A 21,307-nucleotide genomic window follows, 5' to 3' on the forward strand; every position below is an offset into this window, starting at 1 on the left:
GGAAAGGTTTTCAATATCTTAAGCATTGCTTAATATTTCAAAAAGATAAATAATTAAAAATATTACTTTTGCAGTTGTTTGTTTGATTTCAGGACATAATTGGGACTGCAGTAGATTGATGACATTGATCAGCGGGACATCAGCACCTCAGTGTGTGTGATTTAGTTATCAGCTTATCGATTTTACGCTATTGATTATGTTAATATGCACAGTTCACTGGGGTGGAAGTGAGTGAAGAAATTATCCCCCTTACAATTATCCCTCTCCTCTGCTCCCCCACCACATAGTTCCCAGTATCAATCACATTCATTGAGCAAAGTATCAAGCAAATATCAGGTGCTCCTTCATAAATAAGTAAGGGAAATCTTATTGTCCTTACATTGTTTGTAGTGCATTCACATTGGTAAAGAACAGGGAAAAAGGCAGCTTAGCCATGTGAGGTGCATGGTGTTGGAAAGCCCGTGGGAAAAAGAAAAATTGGGAAACAAAGTAAACACGTGAATGCTCATGCTTATCCCCATTGCTAGTTTAAAATCTAGCTCATTTGTCAGTGGCTGGGGCTTTCCCAATGGGAGGAGGAAATTGTAACTAAGTTATGATCACAACCCTCTTGATAAGGAATGCTATTATCAGTAACCTGAGAACTCATCTCCTGGTTGTTCTAGTGATTGATGAATATTATGACCATTGATAAAGGGGAATGCTGCAGGAGAGAAAAGGAATTGCAGGAGCAGGAGAATTGATAAGCTTGAAAATTGCGCTTTGCTTTATAAATGGTTTAATTAATGCACTATCACATTTCCCCCCCTCCAAAGGATTTGCCAGATACTATTCAAGTAGGAGGTAGGATTCCTCCTCAGATGGTTTGGGATTATGTGGACAAGATAAAAGCTTCAGGAACTAAGGTATGCTTTGAAAATGGACTTGAATATAGAGATTCAAAATATGATTGTCTAAAATGTTAAGTTGTACGGGTTCATGGATTCTTCTGTTAACAGAGTATTGATGTCTCCTATTACAGTTTGCTAGCAATATCAGGAATTAGAAGGGTAGATTTATGAATTAGTGCATAGTGTCCGGAATTTGGACAAAAAAGGATTTTCCATCCATTAATTTTATTAGATGACAAATTGCATGGGATAAAAAGGCTTCCACACCTGATCACTTTCATTACACGGTGTGATGAGCACTACAAGGATGAGAAATGTTCTCCATTTGGCAGAATTTTGGCTTTTGGCTCACGAAAATTCACCCTTTTAATTTTTTTTCTGACCTCTGCCTGGCCCCAGGGTAGCTGTCACTCAGACCCTCTCTCTTTAATCCACTGTCAATATTGAGTTGGCTTTGACTCACTTTGTGCGATTGGGAGATGTAGAGTCCATGCCTCCAGTAGCTTCTGCTCCCATGTGCAGCTTGTTTGAGTCATTGGCACTGGCGCAGGATGGTGACTCTACCCCGACCCAACTGAGTGCCCAGCTCGGTTTCAGGCTATGGCCCTGAGGGGAGGGAGGGAGATTCCAGGCGGGCGTAGTTTTAGCCACATCCTTGGCAACAGCCTGTGGCTTGGCCTACTCAGGACCCCGGTGCTACCCAAACACCCAGTGATGGAAGAGGCTGCACTCCCTGGCCCACCAGGGCCTGAGCGCCGGGGCCCAAGCTCCTATCCCCTGGGAAGGCAGCTCCCTCTTCCCTGACAATGAGGATCTAAGTAACGCCAGCTGAGGAGGAGCCACAGCTGCTCGCTGACAGCAAGGGCAGCAGCAGCAATGAGCAGCCGAATCCAGGCAAGGTGGAGGAATCCTAGGGTGGAGAAATAGGAGGGAATGAGTGAGTGGATTAGGGTGGGGAGGGAAGGGCAAAATGAGTGGGTCTGGTTGGGGAGTGGCAAAAGCTGAGTGAGTGGGGGGTGGGGAGGGAGGGAGGGAAATGTTGAGTGAGTGTGGGGAAGGAGGGCACGAGTGATTGAGGAGGAAAGGGTTTGGGAATAGGGGCTGTTGGGTGAGGATGAGGTGTTGGGGAAAGGGGCTGTTGACTGAGTGTGTGTGGGCTGGCAGGTTGGAAAAAGGGGTATGTGTGTGTGTGGTGGGGGGGAGATGAGCTGACTACAGTATGTGCATGGGGAAGGGGCGAGAGCCTTCTGTCACCAGGGGATTTGGAAAGCTTGGCTGAAACCTACTTGAGTGCACAAAATAACATTTTTACTAAGTACTTTAAAAACACAGATTTTCATACTGACATGATGTATTAATATATGTTGATCTATATATACTGAATATCACTGTGCTGCTTTATTGCCGTATTGTTTCTGCTAATATAAAAACAAAAAACTACTGCGGATGCTGGAAATCCAAAACAAAAACAGAATTACCTGGAAAAACTCAGCAGGTCTGGCAGCATCGGCGGAGAAGAAAAGAGTTGACGTTTTGAGTCCTCATGACTATTCAACAGAACTAAGTAAAAATAGGAGAGGAGTGAAATATGAGCTGGTTTAAGGTGGGGGTCGGGGGATGGTGGAGGTGGGGGGGAGAGAAGTTGGGGGGGGCGGTGGTTATAGGGACAAGCAAGCAGTGAAAGGAGCAGATAATCAAAAGATGTCACAGATAAAGGAACAAAGAGGTGTTGAAGGTGGTGATATTATCTAAGAGAATGTGCTAATTAAGAATGGATGGCAGGACACGCAAGGTACAGCTCTAGTGGGGGTGGGGTGGAAAGACTGACAGGGCATTACAGGTATAGATTTAAAAATAATGGAAATAGGTGGGAAAAGAAAAATCTATATAAATTATTGGAAAAGACAAAAGGGAGGGGGAAGAAGCGGAAAGGGGGTGGGGATGGAGGAGGGACCAAACGTAAATTGGGCGACCGCTTTGCAGAACACCTGCGGTCTGTCCGCAAGAAAGACCCAAACCTCCCTGTCGCTTGCCATTTTAACACTTCACCCTGCTCTCTTGCCCACATGTCTGTCCTTGGCTTGCTGAATTGTTCCAGTGAAGCCCAACGCAAACTGGAGGAACAGCACCTCATCTTCCGACTAGGAACTTTACAGCCTTCTGGACTGAATATTGAATTCAACAACTTTAGATCTTGAACTCCCTCCTCCATCCCCACCCCCTTTCCGTTTCTTCCCCCTCCCTTTTGTTTTTTTCCAATAATTTATATAGATTTTTCTTTTCCCACCTATTTCCATTATTTTTAAATCTATACCTGTAATGCCCTGTCAGTCTTTCCACCCCACCCCCACTAGAGCTGTACCTTGAGTGTCCTGCCATCCATTCTTAATTAGCACATTCTCTTAGATAATATCACCACCTTCAACACCTCTTTGTTCCTTTATCTGTGACATCTTTTGATTATCTGCTCCTATCACTGCTTGCTTCTCCCTACAACCACCCCCGCCCCTCCAACTTCTCTCCCCCCCGCACCTTAAACCAGCTTATATTTCACCCCTCTCCTATTTTTACTTAGTTCTGTTGAAGGGTCATGAGGACTCGAAACGTCAACTCTTTTCTTCTCCGCTGATGCTGCCAGACCTGCTGAGTTTTTCCAGGTAATTCTGTTTTTGTTTTGTTTCTGCTAATGTCTGGGGTCACCTTAATTTTCAAGAATACTTTTTTATATATATATTTGTTTGTGAGATGTGAGCACCACTGGCAAGACCAGCCTTTGTTGCCCAACCTTAATTTCCCTTGAGAAGGTCATGGTGAATTAAAATGGGGTCATATTGTGAAGCAATGCCGTAGTCCTTTGCTTCACTTTGCTTGTACATAATTCAGTAAGGTCATGTTTTGTTGTTAGTATGGACTTCATCCTCTGCACTAACTAACTGCATTGAATACTGAGTTCACTTTGGTGATCTTATACAAATGCATTGGTCCACAGTCTTGATGTTAATAAAAAATAAACAAATATTTCTACCTGCTTGAGGCCCAATAATTCCACCCATTTATAGTGGCCCAGACACATTTGCATTTCATTACAGATCATAAAAAGTGCTGTAATTGCATGATTCCTTGTCACAAAAAAATTAAGACCTTTTTGTCATCAGCCACTGATTTTTAGACTTTATTGTCTTTGACACTGTCATCCCTGACACTAATATGTAAAAATCTTATTGCAGTGGAACTCTCCTTTCCATTTTCACTTTGCAAGCTGAATGCCTATATAGGATAATTGAGAGGTGACGTTAAATTACAAGGCAGCATTGAGGCTAGTCATTAATCATGGAAGTGAAGCAAGAGCAGTTTAAGAATACAAACAGAACCCAGCAACTTGCATTACAGTTTAAAATTAGCACTGTTTATTGATTCCTATAAATTCCAAGGTTAGGTTAAACCTGTAACTGCATAACTATTTTTGGCTGTAATGACCTGAAGACATGTGGCATAATGTGAGAAAGGACTGTAATATTGCAAGCTGTCACCATGTGCAAATTGATAGTAAATTAATTATTCCATATATACTTTAATATATTATACAGATTAGATCAAGTGGCTTCTAGAATTAAATTTAAAAAAGGGTGAAATGACGGTGACACAGTAGCACAATGCATTGGTGTTCCATGAAGAGATGTAGGATGTGATTTTTGGATAGAACTTCCCAGTGGAAATAAATGGGAGCTAGGTGCCTCTTCAGATTGAGAAAATTGGAAACAGACATTCAAACCTGCTCCTGTGCATCTCTCAGTGACTACGGTGGAGCATCAGAGGCGGAGAATTGGCTGTAAATCAGTAGTTCATCCTTTTCCTCGGAAATCTTAAACAGTACGAGGAGAACTTAAGGTGAAATAAAATGCATCAGAAGTGTGGACTAAAACAACCAAAACTAAATTCCAAATTAAATAACATAAGATCACGTTAAATACCTAGGTGTTATGGTCCTGTTAGGAACTGCTAACATTTAAAAAAGAAATCCAAATACCTCATTTTAATAGGACTATGCCACAAGATTTTACTTTTTTTTAACAAAACAAACTTCATTGTATGTAAAAGACTTAAACAAAACAAACATGATTAGCTTAACAATATGGATTATAACTATGTATGCTACGCACTCAAGTTTACTTCCTACTTCCCCCAAGAATTCTTTTATAAGACTCATCAATCTTAAAGTTATTTACTTCTGGAGGGACCACCCATAAGTATGCCACATTCCTCTAGAGAATTCTCCTCAGTTCCAGTTATTCTCAGAGGTAAAACTTTCATGAGGTGGAGGCCTCAGTCCTTTGTACTGGTTACTTCTCCAGTACTTCCAAGCTAATCTGCTAGTTACTTTCTTTTACAGTAAGACACTGTGAGGCCTACTGTAGATTCTCCCACCAGCTTCAAACTAGGCAGCCTTCCAGCTTCTGTTCCTCACAAGATTCAAACTGAGATTAAGGCTCATCCACCTTCCACGTGGTCAATGGTGAAGTTAGTGTTTTACCCTGCTTACAGTGCAGGTCTGTCTGACTGTTATTTATTTTGGCTATCATCTCTCAGTGAACTGCAAACCACACGAGGTGCAAACTGCAACAAAAATCTCTCCCTCCAAGCACCCAGATAAATTGAAACCAGCAAGCCTTCCTAAGCTCCACCCATCTCCATGACAACATAGCTTGCCCTGGGCCTGCTCAAAACTGATCTTTAAGCTATTTATCCCTCATTTACAATTGCTCCAGCTAAGTAAGCAACCTGCCGTTTTATAGCTCTATCTCTTCTATTCTGACTTTATTAAACAAACATGGGTAATGTTCTTAACTGCTTTTTCTTTAGGCATTCAGATACTTACTAAAGCCCAGAATTTTTATTACTTTACCTTCATAACGCAAATCTTCCCAGAATTAAACATTATCTCTAAAATACTAATATGAACTATGAACTAGATGTTCACAAAATGAGGAAGAAAAGGTTGCGGAAGGGATCAGTGGTTTTCTTAGAGGTTGTGACAGTAAAGTTCTGGCTGTGCATACAGAAACAGGGTGAGAATTATCCCTAACTCACTGTTAGGGAGAGAGTTCCAGGATTTTGACCCAGCGACAGTGAAGGAATGGCGATATATTTCCGAGTCAGGATGGTGAGTGACTTGGAGGAGATTTCCTGACCCGATCTTTGCCGACTTTCTGTCCACAGTTCACTTCAGGCAGACAGGATGTGTCTCATAGACCCAGTACTTTATGATGCTGTGGTAGAGGAGGAGAGGAACCCGCTGAGGACAGCCCAGAGCCAAGTGCAGCAACAACCAGGACAACAAGAAGCGGCAGCAGAGAGCCAGGCAGCTTAGGATGCTGGCAGCCGGGGGCAGAGCGATGCTGAGCAATGACACATAACTGAACACACATAGTAACTACCTGCAGGTGTCAGAGAAGCAGTGTCAAAGACGTCTGAGGATGTCACAACAGTCAGTTACTGACCTATGTCAGCTCCTGCAGGAAGACCTACAGCCCCATGGAACGGGAGGCAGCCTTATGCCAGTGGCCTTGAAAGACACGATGGCCTTGAATTTCTGTGCCACTGGGTTGTAATTCCGGGTTCGAAAAGGCTGATGATTTTGTGAGATTCATCACAGACGCTGAAAGCCAGGCAGCTAGATATGTTGGATTCGGCTCCACAAGTGCACAAGTTAGATTCCCACAAGTACAAGGAGCAATTGATTGCACACATGTGGCACTGAGAGCGCCCTGGGAATAGCCAGCAGCATTAATAAACCGAAATGGATTTCACTGTCTCATTGTGCAGCTGGTTAGTGACCACTGAAAACGAACCCTGCTGGTATGTGCTCGCTTCCCAGGGAGCTCCCATGACTCGTACATCCTCATTCGCTCTCGGGTACCACAACAGTTTGCTTCTCCTATGCAACTGCAGGAATGGCTCCTAGATGACAGGGACTATCCTCAGAAAACCTGGCTTATGACACCTGTGCGGACAAGAAGTACAGTGCCTCCCATGCCTCAATAAGGGTAACAATAGAACAGACCATTGGAGTGCTAAAGATGAGATTCTGCTGCCTGGACCGTTCAGGTGGAGCACTGCAGTAGGTGTCAGAGTCTCTTGTGTCTGCTGTGCCCTATACAACCTCGTGCAGCAGAGAGGTGAGGAATTGATTATTGCGTGACAACACTGGAGAAATATCCACATGAGCTTAGAGGCAGTTCAGTGGGAAACAGCAGGGGATGCAACTTTAAATCTGCCTCAAAGCGCTATTATACTACCTGACCCCCTGAAAACCATGCTACATTAACTGGTATAATCGTTCCTTGTAGCCTGTCTCTACAGGGTGATTATCAGGCCAGCCTGAAGTTGACATGGAAAGTACCATCCATCCTGTTTAATATCATAAAAACCTCTACATTAAATCTTTGTCTATTAATTTGTAGCTCTCTCTAGAGATAGGTATTAATGTTGGGCGAGTGGGCTCCCTCCCTGTGTTGGATATTGCAAGTTTAAAAAATATTATTTTTGTTTCTAATGAATTGTATATGTTTCATTTTATCAAAATAAAAATGTTATAATGACTACAACCACAATACTTTCTTTTACACATTTCTCTCATGGCTTTGCCTGAATAAATTCTTGGAAACACACAGCCTCTTTAGTCAGAGGTTAACTTCTTTTTCTCTCAGACCATTCATGAATATGTAGGAAGAATAGCTGCATTAAACTCATAAACTAAATATAACCAGGAATTTGCATATGGGGCCACCACCAATTTCAATGCTAACAGGCATTTCCGAGTGAATAAATGTTGGGATTTTCCCAAACACTTGGGTTTGCTAATTACAGTGAGACTCAGTGAATTGTACATTGGGAATTTACGTTTGGTCTCACCATCACTTTCATGTGCTGGGGGGTAAATAAATTGCCTTCTGTCAGCAAGGAGTGGTGGCAGCCAGAAGCAGTTAAGTATTTATGAAGTAATTATTCCTTTGAACTCAGTTTTCACATGGTTGGTGGGAGCAGTTAAATATGAGTATGTGCGCTGAAAGACAAAGGCTCCACTTGTGTAGGTAAGAACCAAGGACAATAAGTGTAGTAAGCATCAGTATCAAACTGAAAGAAAAAACTTACAAGGAACAGTAGAAATCCAGCAGACCACGAAAACTATAGACAGCAACAAAGTGATATAAATAATTAACAAATGGGTGCAAAACAGAATATGAACAGGAAAAATTGGAAGGGACATGAAAGCTAACAGTAAAAAGAAACCAAGTATTACGGTTGAATGTGGGCTCATTAAAAACAGATGCAGGGGGGACTATAATGGATAATGAGGAAATGACCAGGCTTTTTATATGAGTTTGTATCCACTTTGACAGTATATGAAGCGGATGAAATAACAGTGGTACAAAGGAAGCTAAAAATAATTCATGAGAAGGAACGTAATGGAATTATCACAAGTTTTAAAAAAAAATGATAATGAAGAAAATAATGGGACTGAATGTGGACAAATCTCCAGGACCTCATGGTTACCATTCCAGTGTATTAAACAAAATAGGCAAGGAAATTTCATGTGTATCACTCATAATATTCAAAAACTCTTTAGATTCAACAATTGTGCATCTGGATTGGAAACTTGCAATTATCACTATTATTTAGAAAGGGTAAAAACCAGGTGGCTACAGCCCCATCAATTTTGGGAAGATATTAGATAGATTTGTGAAGGATGGGGCACATCTGACCAATTGAGTTGAATTTTTTGAGGAAGTCACTAACATGGTGGACGGCGGGGGCGAGGGGGTGGCGTGGTTAGTTGTCTATGAATTCTGTATTTATGGGCTTTCAGAACAGATTCCATAAGGTTCCGCAAAAGAGCTTATTAGCTAAAATGAAAGCAACATGGAAGTAACCTTGTGATATGGGTTAGTAATTGGTTGGGAGCAGGGCCCAGGGGCAAGTGGGGGCCGGGCTCAGTGCTGTAAACTGAGTTCTCGTCGTTGCCCAGACAGAACAGCCAGAGCTTCAGAACTCAAAGACCAGCTTGAAAAAAAATTGGAACTGTCAGCCTAAATGGCAGTTGCCGTGTTGCTGCTTCTGACCTTCAGGCAGCTTCTGATTTTTTTTTAAGCCAGTCAACCATGAAGCTGCCTGAATGTTGAACTGTTGCAGAGCAGTGATTGGAGGAGGAGCAGCAGGTGCGGGAAAGACAGTACTGATCCTCCAATCACAGATTCTGTTTCTCCCACATGTGCGCTGGCCTCCAAAATTCTTCTGATAACCTTCAGTGAATATAGGTTATTCATTTTTTAATAAACAATTACTCTGGGATTTATGCATTCAATTCATGGGAAAAAAGAAAACAAGAGTGATCAGGAAAGGATGATGTGCTTTTAGAGATGGTATGGGGACAGGGGAATTGAGGGGTGGGTGTGTGGAGAGAGAGAGAGAGAGAGTGGGGCGGGGGAGGGAGGGTTGGAAATAAAGCCTCCGCCTATAATCACATTGACCATGGCAAGCTAGAGGCGGACAAAGGCAAACTTGGAAATATGTGCAGGGAACACGAGGCAAAGCAGCAAAGATTTCTTGGGCTCTCAGGTTGTGTAGGTATCCTTTTGGGGGGAGGGTTGTTAAAACAGCTGGAATCAAAACTGGCCTGTTTAAGGTTTCAATGGAAACAGGGAATCAGATAAGTAATTGTGTTTTTGAACTTAAAAATACATTAAAATAAAACTAATATTCTTGAGGGATTAGCGCCAGGGAAATCCGCAGAACGGCATTTCTGTTGGCATTAGTAATTGTTTGTGCAGCTATTACAAATCATTAAAGTTTTCAGCAGCATCAAATTCAGAGGCCTAAAAGGTAAAGAGATTTTACTGTGCTCTTTTTAGCTAAGATTTATGTAAAGAAAAACAAAGGCACAAAGTTGATGTGCACACAATAGATATATTAAATATAACAACTCTGCATCATTCCAAATGGCCTCTTTTTTTAAGTTGCAGAACATTAATCTGGCCACTTTTTGCAACTCCTAACACTTACAAAAACTTTTGCTGTACAATATTAGAATATTAATTTATTTGGGAAAGTTAAAATAATGCACTCTGCAACAACAAAATGAATATAGCTGTATCAATAATGGTATCCATTAGAAAGCACCAATTCTTTTAATTGCTTTTAATCCTTTCGGCTTTTCTTACAAGCCATTTCTAACAGTATTAAACAAGGGATATACTTGTTTCTTAGAACTTTGAATCTATAGAAAAGCCACACCCATTTACTGCTATTTGTATTTACAATCCAATCGCCAGCCCACAGTAAAGACTTGAGGTCCCCAGCTCACTGGTAGACAGAGCGCTTTCTTTCTGGGGAGGCAAACCTGTCAATGAAGAAGGCACCACAGCACATTCAGGAGATCTTACAGAATACTTGGATCCCAGTTAATTTGAGGGGCAGATTTATTCATTTTGATCAAAGTAAAGCTGCATCTCTAGCCTAGCAAAGCTCACATTGGACACACATGGGGGTGTGTGTGGACTTGGTCAGGGCTGTAAAACAGGAGGAATTTTTTTAGCTTCCCATTATACCACATACCCGATATTAACTTCTACTGAAATAAGTGGGACTGACTAGGAAGCGGAGTGTATAACAGGTGACTGAAACCAACTCTCTCCAAACTCTGCAAACTCTTCTCTCACCATTTGTACCGAGAGCAGTCCCTACCCTGGGGACCTGTAGAGACCACCTTGTAGCAAAGTACAATGCTGTGAAATATTGCAATTACGAAACTAAACGGGCAAATAGGTAAGTTGTCAAAAACTACTTCTGCTGGGATTATTATTATGATTATTTGTTTCGTCTGAAGGTTGTGAGAAACTGTAGCTCTAGGTGGAAGGAAATGAAATTCCGAAAACCACCACTCCATCAGCTGTTACCACGTTTCTGTTCAGGTGCCATGTGTTTACTTTGAACTTGCAACCTTTCACCATATCAATGATCTCTGTTTTAATAGTATTGCTGTAAGGAATTATAACAACACCCAGTGCCCTTGTAACCTGATGTAGTTCAAATCATGGAAAAAGTTGTGCACTGCACAAAATAGATCCATCTGCTTCTATCGAGTGGAGGTTGAGGCTTCTGTTTGCTGACGTGATCTGCTGGATATATACAAGTTCTTCCTTTTATTCTTTTTCTGGTGGTTTGCTTGCCAAGCTGGTTTTCCAGGAGCTCTGCGTGGTGTGCTGCCTGTTCCTCTCTCCCTCATGCTGATTGGCTTGAATAGGTATTCTAGCAATGCTCTTCATTTTATGTATGAAAAAGAAACAAACAAGTTATAATGCATGAAGAGATCTGCAGGTGTGATTGTACTGCTCAGGGCTTTCTTTTGAAGCTCTCATGTTATCTTCCCTTGAAGTTTCTGAGACCTGTTGAATGCAATCTACTAGGAAACCTGATGAGGTAAGACTGTACGTTCAGTGCTCAAGTTAGACATTGCTCCAGCACCTCCAAACACCGGTTCCCACTCTCCCAATCTTGCCACTTTTCCAGAAACAGAATCTATGATTAGCAAGGGCGGCAGAGAGGGAACCTGTGATTGCAGGAACAGTTATTATAGCTGTTCCTGCTGGCTACCATATAGGAATCTTTAAGCTGCACTGAGTGATTTGTGACAACATATTCCAGAGGCCAAGGAGAAGAAGCAGAAAATCAAAGGACAGGAGGGAGTTTCCGCCAGTAATGAGGCCGAAGCAGGCCCCGGGGAGCTGTCAATCAGCCTCGCGCCAGGCCGGAGCAGGCCCGGGTGAGCTGTTGCTTGGCCTCGCGCGAGGCTGGAGCAGGCCCGGGTGAGCTGTCACTCGGCCCCGCGCTAGGCCGGAGCAGGCCCGGGTGAGCTGACATTCAGCTTCGCGCCAGGCCGGAGCAGATCTGGGTGAGCTGTCAATCAGCCTCGCGCCAGGCCGGAGCAGGCCCGGGTGAGCTGACACTCGGCCTCGTGCCAGGCCGGAGCAGGCCCGGAGGCAGCTGTCACTCAGCCTTGCGCCAGACCAGAGCAGACCCGGAGGCAGCTGTCACTCAGCCTTGCGCCAGACCAGAGCAGACCCGGAGGCAGCTGTCACTCAGCCATGTGCCAGGCCGGAGCAGGCCCGGGTGAGCTGTCACTCAGCCATGTGCCAGGCCAGAGCAGGCCCGGGTGAGCTGTCACTCAACCTCGGTGGACCTGGCTGTTGTCCAGATCTGCTACATGAGCCATTCCCAGGGAACTGGAACTTTGCTTCTAGTGATACTGAGTTATCTTGAGTGAGGTGAGTGAATATGTCAGTGCGTTCAGAGAGGGAGTGAGCTTAGGCAGCAGCAAGTGAATGGGACCGTCCCCTCTCCTCCTCTCCTCCCTCTCTCTTTCCCTTCTACAACCCTCCAAAAATGAATCAGTGCGAGCTGCAGCGTGGAGAAGGTCTTTCTTTTCTATACAGAATAGGCAGTCAAAATATATAAAACAAAACCTAAAAGATTTTCTGGCAACCTGAGTTGCAAGCATTGAATCTTTCCCACAAATGTGAAATTCCTGTAACTCGTGCAATGTACAGAACATGTTAATGAGACAGTCATGGCAATTAATCTTATTTTCTGTACAGTGTTATAAATAACTAATGGGATGTTTTCCTGTCAAATTAGCAATATTGTAAAATGCTGTTAAACTGAAATTTGTACTCTCTGGCTTGTTTAATAGTCATGGTGAGACCACCTATAGGGTGCACACAAACTAACACTGCATTACATAATTGCTGTTCTTAATATTACTGACCCATGCTGCATATATATCAGATGATATTTGTAATTGGATGCCAACAATGGGAGTTATCAAAACAAAGAACTACTGCGGATGCTGGAAATCCAAAACAAAAACAGAATTACCTGGAAAAACTCAGCAGGTCTGGCAGCATCGGCGGAGAAGAAAAGAGTTGACGTTTCGAGTCCTCATGACCCTTCAGCAGAACTGGAATATAGATATAGATCTGCATACAAATATGTCTCCACAATCGATACGAGAATTTTGTCTTTAGCATTATCAACATTATAGTTATAATTGAAAATATGGCGAATGTGCTCAAAGAAATTTCCTTGTATTATTTATAGGATAAGTAAATAGATAGTATCTTATCACAGTACCATGCTGCACTTGGTTACCATTCAGTAAATGACTATTTACAGCTATCAATAAGTTTTATATTTTACTGATTTAATGATGGCTCCCTAGAATGAAAGCCTTAGCTGGGGTATGTCTTTCCATGTAGGTTAAGTTGCAGACTTTTAAAGTGTTAACTATTGTTTATTTTCTTCATGCTTTTAACAGGAGATATGTGTGATTCGTTTCTGTCCAGTAACTGAGGAAGACCAGATAACATACACCTCACTGTATGCATACTTCAACAGTAGACAGCGTTATGGGGTAGTAGCCAACAATGTGAAGCAAGTTAAGGACATGTACCTTATTCCATTGGGTGCCTTGGAAAAAATTCCTTACCGACTGTTACCATTTGATGGGCCTGGTAAGTTCATATAGCAGCTAATGTATTTTTTCTCCTTTAACTTATCTCACTTTCTCCAAATAAGAGGTGTTGCTCGGGTACCTGCATGGGCCCTAGTTATGCTTCTCTTTTTGTGGGGTATGTGGAACATTCCTTGTTCTAGTCCTGCTCAGACCCCCTACCCCCTCTTTTTCCATTACACGGATGAATGTATTGGTGCTGCCTCCTGCACTCACCCAGAACTGGAAAAAGTAATCAATTTTGCTTCCAATTTCCCATCCTTCATTCATTTTCACATGGTCCATCTCTGACACTCCGCTTCCTTTCCTTGACTTCTCAGCCTATTCTGGGAATAGGCTGTCTACTAATATTCATGAAAACCCACCGACTCCCATAGCTACTCCGACTATTCTTCTTCACATATGTAAGGTGTCCATTCTGCCAATTTCCCTATCTCCATCACACCTGATCTGTTCTGACCTTCCACAATGCTGCTTCTAACATGTCTTCCTTTTTGCTCAACAGAGGATTCACCCCAACGTGGCTGACAGTGCCCTCAACCATGTCTGACCCGTTTCCTGCACTTCTGCTCTCACCCTTTCCCCTCCCTCCAAGAGCCATGATAGGGCTCCTCTTGTCCTCACTTCCCACCCCAGCAGCTTCCACATTCAAAGGATCATCCTCCACTATTTCTGCCACCTCCAGCGTAATTTGCACATTCTCCCTGTGTCTACGTGGATTTCCACCAGGTGCTCTGGTTTCCTCCCACTGTCCAAAGACGTGCTGGTTAGGTAGATTGACTATGGTAAATTGTCCCCCAGTGTGTGTGTCTGTGTGTGAGCGTGTGCCCTTTGATGGACTGGTGCTTGTCCTGGGTGTACCCTGCCTAGCGACCATTGCCTGTTGATATAGGCTCCAACTCCCCAGTACCCTGAATTGGATGAACAGTTCTGGAAAAGTGAGAGAGCGTATTCGTTGCTCACAGTGCAGCCTCCTCTACATTGAGGAGACCAAATGAAGACTGATGACCGCATTGCGGAACACCTCCGCTCAGTCCACAAGCATGATCCCGACTTTCTGGTTGCTTGCCATTTTATTTCACCATCTTGCTCCTATGCTCATATTTCTGTTCTCAGCCTGCTACAATATTCCAGTGAATCCCAGCGCAAGTGTGAGGAACAACACCTCATTTTCCAGTTAGGCACTTTACAGCCTTCTGGACTCAATGTTGAGTTGAACAACTCAATTGATTCCTTTTTTTTGCCAAGTGCGAGTCTCTATCTTGTTTTCATGCTTTTGCTTTCACACATAGTTGTCCTTTATTCTGCTATTAACACTTACTCTGGACAGATGCTTTGTTTCTTCACTGCAAACATTACCACTCCTTTTGCCTTTTCTTCCATAACATCTTTGCCATTTAATCTCTCCTGCCCTCTAACCAATCTCTGACCTCTTTGTTCTACCTGACCCTTTCCCATTTTACAACAGCATAAAACCCATCCCATTTCTACCTCGCCTCAGTTACATAGAAGAGACCCGAAACGTTAATTGTTTCTCTCCATAGATGCTTCCATTCTTGCTGAGTTTCTCCAGCATTTTGTTTTCATTTCAGATTTCCAGCATCCGCAATATTTTGCTTTTATTATAATGTGCTTTTTTATTGTTTTGTAGAATGTTAGTGCAGTAAAAGCTGATATGTAGGTTCCTAATTCATAACTTCAGCGTGTAGCCTTGGTTGCTATAAGAAAGTTAGTACAGGTTTCAGGTAATTAATCATTTTCCTGCTGTTAATTATTTTAATTTATTATTAATATTAATAATTGATTAATTGTTAAATATATTAAATTAATTATTTAAAATAATAGTGTACCCAACTGGTATTTTTACCAATAAATCCATACTTATGCGATTCCACCCCCAGCAATCTTGTAATTAAAAAGTGTTTAATTTGTATGTACATGTAGCCTGATCTTTTTTCTATCCAGCATGCAGACCTGATAGGTGCACTGTTGTATCTCTTCCTCCACCTGACCTGAAGGGAGGCTGACCCACGTGTCTGAGGTGTAACCTTAATTTAAAATATTTTTGGGAAATAATACACCCACACAAGGGAAGATAAGGCAATGTGTTCTCTAGATTATTAGCCCAGGCCTCTGGAATACTAGTCCAGTAACGTAACCACTGTACTGTTGTCTCTGAACCAGTTGTGATGTCCTACATTTTAAAAACAGTTGACTCCAAGTGCTGCTAATTGAAACATAGATTATTTGGAATTAGAGGTGAGAAATGGTCTGTAAACAAGCTGCCTTCCTAACTGGTGATAGACATCCTAGAAGTGATGTGCAAGCTCTTAATTAACATTCAGTTTTTAATTTGTTTATGCCTCTCTGCATTGGAATGTTTTTCTTTATTAAGGATATTTATTGTTTGCATATTAAACTTAAAGCTCAATTATATTTTAGTGAATAGTTGAAGTAGCTGAGATGGGAGGATTGCGCAGTTTCTCCAACCCCACTACTCCACAGGTCGCACCATAAGTGTAAATGTTTAATTCACTCACCAAAATGGCCAATTGTTGAACTTCACTACTATTAGACCCAGAATAAAAGAGACTTTAACCAGGCTTCTTTCATTAAACTCAGAATTATTGATTTATTATAAAACAAAATCTCTCTTATGAAAACAAGTTGCAAAAACTGATTAACATACAATTTGTAATCCGGAAGTGTAACTATATACCCCTTTAATCCCAACATACACACACACACAAAAACAAAGGAAAAAACAAACCAGGACTGCTAAGGAAAAAAATAACACTTTTCCCAGTAGGAATACTTTATGAAAAAGCATAAATTTGAAAGGATTTTGACGATGTTGATTTGGTGGTCCTGCGTGTAAAGACAGCTCACTGGTCACAGTAGTTGTCTGGAAGTTCTTTCCAAAGGAGCTTCAGTGAATCACTGTCCTTGGGAACTCTCACTTGTCACAGCTTCTCAGGCTTCCAAATACAGAGGAGCCACACTGAGATGCGGGTTTTCTTGCTGAAGGTGACGCCCACACTGTACTCCAAGCAAGACCGGGATAGATAGCTGAACCTCCTTCCTTCTCGGCTTGCTCCCAAAACACAAGCTGAGTCCAAAGAATAATATTCAAACATAACACATCTCAGGTCAGGTGTTTTCCAGAAAATCAGCAGGGGCCCACAGCCTGGTAACAACAGTTTTTTTCAGCAGCAACTAACTCCAGTAAACAAATAGTCCTTATTGGCCCAGGCCTTGCTGGTCATTTAGCTGAAGTCTTGTGATTTCTTGGAAGAAGCAACTTGCTCACAGTCCAAGGTGAACTTGTAATCTTTTAGAAAAAAAATCCAGGTCAGTTCCCAAGAAAGTCCAAATAATTCAATGTCCTTCCAGTTTTTAAAAAAAACATATAGTTCTGGGAGAGATATATTCCTAACAGAGGAAAAACTCAGTTTTGCTGAGTTTGTGCCATAGATTTGGATGTGAACTATATGAAGTGTTACTGTATAGCAACAATGATTCTTCGCCCACAACCACCCCCCCCTCCCGCCCCACCCAAAATAGGCACGACCCTTATCGGGAGTAGCACAGCTATATGTAACTTCCATTGTAATGATATTTTTATGTTGCTAGGGCACATTTTAATGCAAAATGTGAGACTGTATGAAATAGTGATGATTCTACCTAATTAATGTAATTTTGGCACTTTAAGAGTTGTTAATTCCATGAGTTATTCAGGATTATACAGTTGTTATTAGCATCAACTTTGTTTATGTATGTAAATGATACATAATTATAATGTAATGACAACTCATTAATTATTATTGACAGGACTCGAAGTAGTTCGCCAGAATCTTCTGCTTGGGTTAATAATTCGACAAAGGATAAAGAGATTATTTAGTGCTTCACCTTCTGAAGAAGTGTCTGAAACAGAAAAACTGCCTATTAGTTTGCCTCAAGAAAAGAAAAGCAAACCAGAGTATGTGGAAGATGAAGGTGAAAATGATGATGATGATGAAGAAAACCAATTCTTTAATTCCTTCACTTCTGTGTTGGCTAAATTTAGAAGCAAACCCAAACAGTCATCACCAGTTGAATCTCAGATTTTGAAAACACCACCTTCGTCGCCAGCTGAACCTATTCCTATCCTATCTACAAAACCATTAAGATTTCTCCCTGGAGTTTTGGTGGGTTGGGAAAACCAATCCACAGCTCTTGAATTATCCAACAGACCACTGGATGATATTCTTCAAAGTCTGTTGGGAGATGCAGATAGAGAAGCCGAACAGAAGTCTATCTCCAGCATCGGACCTGAGTTAGGAGAGCCTCTAGTCAGCAAAGATTCAAAAATGTCACATCCTGAAGAAACAGGTGAAAATCAAGAGAATGCTAAAGATATTTTGCATGATCCTCCAGAGGAAAATGAGAAAGCTGATAATATCTTGGAGGATGTCAAGGTTGCAGAAACTCCAAAGGCAAGTGGGTTTCTTGCAACTCTCACGCTAAAAGACAAGCCTCCAGATGTTTCAACAGAAGCATTTCTTTCAAGTCTTGCAGCTATAAAATCACAACCAAATCACAAAGAAGAACATGAGAAACTTCGGCATCACTATAAGGTAAAGAAGGTGAAAGTGGAAAGCTCAAAAGAACAAAAAGAAGCTTCTGGTAGTTCACCATCTCAGCCTGTGACCCCCAAGATTGAGCTATCTTTACTCGAGCCTACTACAAATGCTGAAGAAGTGGATTCTACACAAGAAACTCTTACAAGAGTCTCTCAGGTTGTCAATGTAAGCAGAGACCCGAGACAAGCGGCCGTTCGAAAACAGCAAGGTATCACTGCAATCAGCCAGCCTGTGGAGGACAGTGCAGATGAACAATACTTGGATAACAGAAAAGATAAATGTGAAGATGAAAGCCTAAACATAAAGGATGCAGAAGAAGCTGTTAAGAACCCCTTAGAAACTGAACAACAGGAAATAACTACCAAGCAAGTTCCGAAAGACCCAGCTAATACTCAAAGTCAGCAATCCAGTAAACAGGTGCAAGGATCAACACCTTGTATTACAGAGGTTTCTCAATCAGTCTTTCACAATATCTCAAATACAGTACCAGAAACAGAACCTGCAGGTTCTTTACATAAAGGAGAAGCTCATTCTGATACAGAAATGGTAGAAACACACACTATTGAGACTGTACAGTCATACCGAAGAGAAACTACTCCATTACCTTCTTTCCATGGCCCACGCGCTGGTTCGCATTTTGAATTCTCTTCAAATGCTGTGCCTACCCAGAATCAAACTCAAGTGTCAGCAGTGTCCACATCATTGCCAAGTGGTGGCCCTTCATGTAGCCCAGTACCAAGTGGAAACATTTTCCCTCCACCATTACTGCAGCTTCACAACTTTTCCCAAGTTCAAGGTCACTCTTCTGGTTTTCCATTTCAACGAGGTCTGCCTAATGCAAATTTTCAACCACCAGGTAATTTAATGCCTTCATTCATGCCAGTCCGGCCCCCACCACTTCCTCCACCACCATTTAGCCTTCAAAGTGATCCTCATTTGAGGTTTCATTCCCCCGATCTTGGTGCAGCACATGCCTTAGGCCCAAACCACATGATGCCTTGGCTACCGCCAATTCCCTGTCCGCCACAACACCACTTGGGTCTTATACATCTTGCACATGGTCAAGCAATGCCACCTTTCACCTCCGACCACCCAATTGATGTCAATAGATATGCACTAAATGCAGGAACATCAAATTTTCAACCTCTCAAAGATGACCATAGACAAGAAAGGCATCATTGTGATCTTTGGGATAGATATAGCCAACGCTCAGAACGTAATTTTGGCAAGGAGCATGGCAGTCATCATAGACATAGGTTTTATAGTGATTCTTATCATCGAAGAAAAGATAGACACAAAGAAAGAGAGAGAGACAAATACTGGGACCGAGATTCAGAACGAGACAGGGACAAATATAAAGACAGAGACCGCGATAAAGGGAGAGACAAAGAAAGGAGAAGTCGCCATGAGGAGAGGCATAGAGATAAAGATCGGGACCGATATCGGGAAAGGAGCCATGATGGTGCGGACTCGAGAAGAGTGCGTAGCAAAGAAAGAGAAAGGAGCCATGATGGTGCAGACTCGAGAAGGGAACGAAGTAAAGAAAGAGAAAGGAGCCATGATGGTGCAGACTCGAGAAGGGAACGAAGCAAAGAAAGAGAAAAGAGCCATGATGGTGCGGCCCCGAGAAGGGAACGAAGTAAAGAAAGAGAAAGGAGCAATGATGGTGCGGCCTCGAGAAAGGAACGAAGTAAAGAAAGAGAAAGGAGCCATGATGGTGCGGCCTCGAGAAGGGAACGAAGTAAAGAAAGAGAAAGGAGCCATGATGGTGTGGACTTGAAAAGAGAGCGAAGCAAAGAAAGAGAAAAGAGCCATGATGGTGCGGCCTCTAGAAGAGAGCGTAGCAAAGAAAGAGAAAGGAGCCATGATGGTGCGGTCTCAAGAAGAGAGCGAAGCAAAGAAAGAGAAAGGAGCCATGATGGTGTGGACTCGAGAAGAGAGCAAAGCAAAGAAAGAGAAAAGAGCCATGATGGTGCTGACTCGAGAAGGGAACGAAGCAAAGAAAGAGAAAAGGGTAAATCTGAAAATGAAGATCATGATAGTGACAGAGATAGAGGAAAGGGAAGAAGTAAGGACAAGCATAGAGAGAAGGTCCAGGAAAGAGAAAAAGATGCAGACTGGGAAAAACACCACAGGGATAAAGACCATGATAAAAGGGACCACAGTGACAGAAGCAAAAGCAAGAGGAGAAAGAGTTCTCCAGAGTCTACTACTGACTGACTTGTCAGTACAGAACCAAAAATGCTAATCTGTGAATTTTGTTCTGATAATTTGAAGCAGAAATAAATGGTATATCTGTACTTGTCAACTAGGATGCCAGTTCATGTTGCAATGTTATGACATGATTTCACTTGTGTGTTTTCTTGTACAACATACAGTATTTACAACCATGTCTTGCTGCTCTTAAATACTAATTAACAATACAAGAAGCTGGTAGAATAACTTTTTAAGTAGTTTTATTACTTCTGATTATTAGCCAAACAGATAGTTCTAGCATGAGCTACTATATATGTCAAAATTAAAAAAAGTTTAAAAACCACAGCTCTTGCTGTTTCTGTTGTATGGATTCTTTCCGAAAATAATGCACGCATTGTAGGCAATTTGCAGTGGCGCACACTTATGAATAATTATACAAAGATATCATGTTCTTATTCAAACCAGTTGTGGTTGTACATTTCTGAGGTTTTATGTTGTACTATTTCAATCTATTAATTCCAGTTGCAAGAGTTGGCTGTTAACTATTGCACTGTTTTGATGCTTAAACAGGCAATCACTACAATGTAAGTGTTGTATTAAAGTTTTAGATAAAGAGTGCATTGAGAATAAAACTATACATCCAACTATATTTTGTAAAATTGTCACCTTGTTACTTGGCTATTATCTTTGTTGCTTCAACATTGTAGATTATTGCTTGTATACTACCTTTTTTCTGTTATTATTCATCAATCTTTTTACTGATGAATCTATGTAAATATTTTAAATGATGTTTTCATTGTAAATGATTATAAAAATGGATTTTCTTCACATTATAGTTGTGTTCTGGTTTTAATATAGCATATCCCTAAATGTGGTTTGGGAATTTTCGAGAATTAAACCATATGCTATAACTAATTTGAGGGTGGTGGAGAACTCCTGTCAGGTTTTTGGGTAAGTACACTTGGGAAGTATGAGGGAACTTTATTCTGTATCTTAATTAATGCAACGACAGGTGATTAATGCGAAAGTAGGAA

General features: G+C 41.7%; 1 protein-coding gene across 4 annotated transcripts in view; it reads left to right on the forward strand.

The window, feature by feature from the left end:
- The window catches only part of phf3 (PHD finger protein 3), a 154,193-nt gene extending 133,092 nt beyond the window's left edge, over positions 1–21,101 (forward strand). For all 4 annotated transcript variants that reach the window (XM_078541843.1, XM_078541841.1, XM_078541839.1 and 1 more), the window contains 3 exons: positions 816–905; positions 13,261–13,456; positions 17,287–21,101. In XM_078541843.1, coding sequence (XP_078397969.1) covers positions 816–905; positions 13,261–13,456; positions 17,287–20,297 — 3,297 coding nt within the window. In that variant the 3' untranslated portion in view covers positions 20,298–21,101. The remainder of the gene's footprint in view (positions 1–815; positions 906–13,260; positions 13,457–17,286) is intronic.
- Positions 21,102–21,307: the final 206 nt, after the last annotated feature.

This window comes from Cetorhinus maximus, chromosome 5 (assembly GCF_964194155.1).
Source record: "Cetorhinus maximus chromosome 5, sCetMax3.hap1.1, whole genome shotgun sequence".
Classification (NCBI taxonomy): domain Eukaryota; kingdom Metazoa; phylum Chordata; class Chondrichthyes; order Lamniformes; family Cetorhinidae; genus Cetorhinus; species Cetorhinus maximus.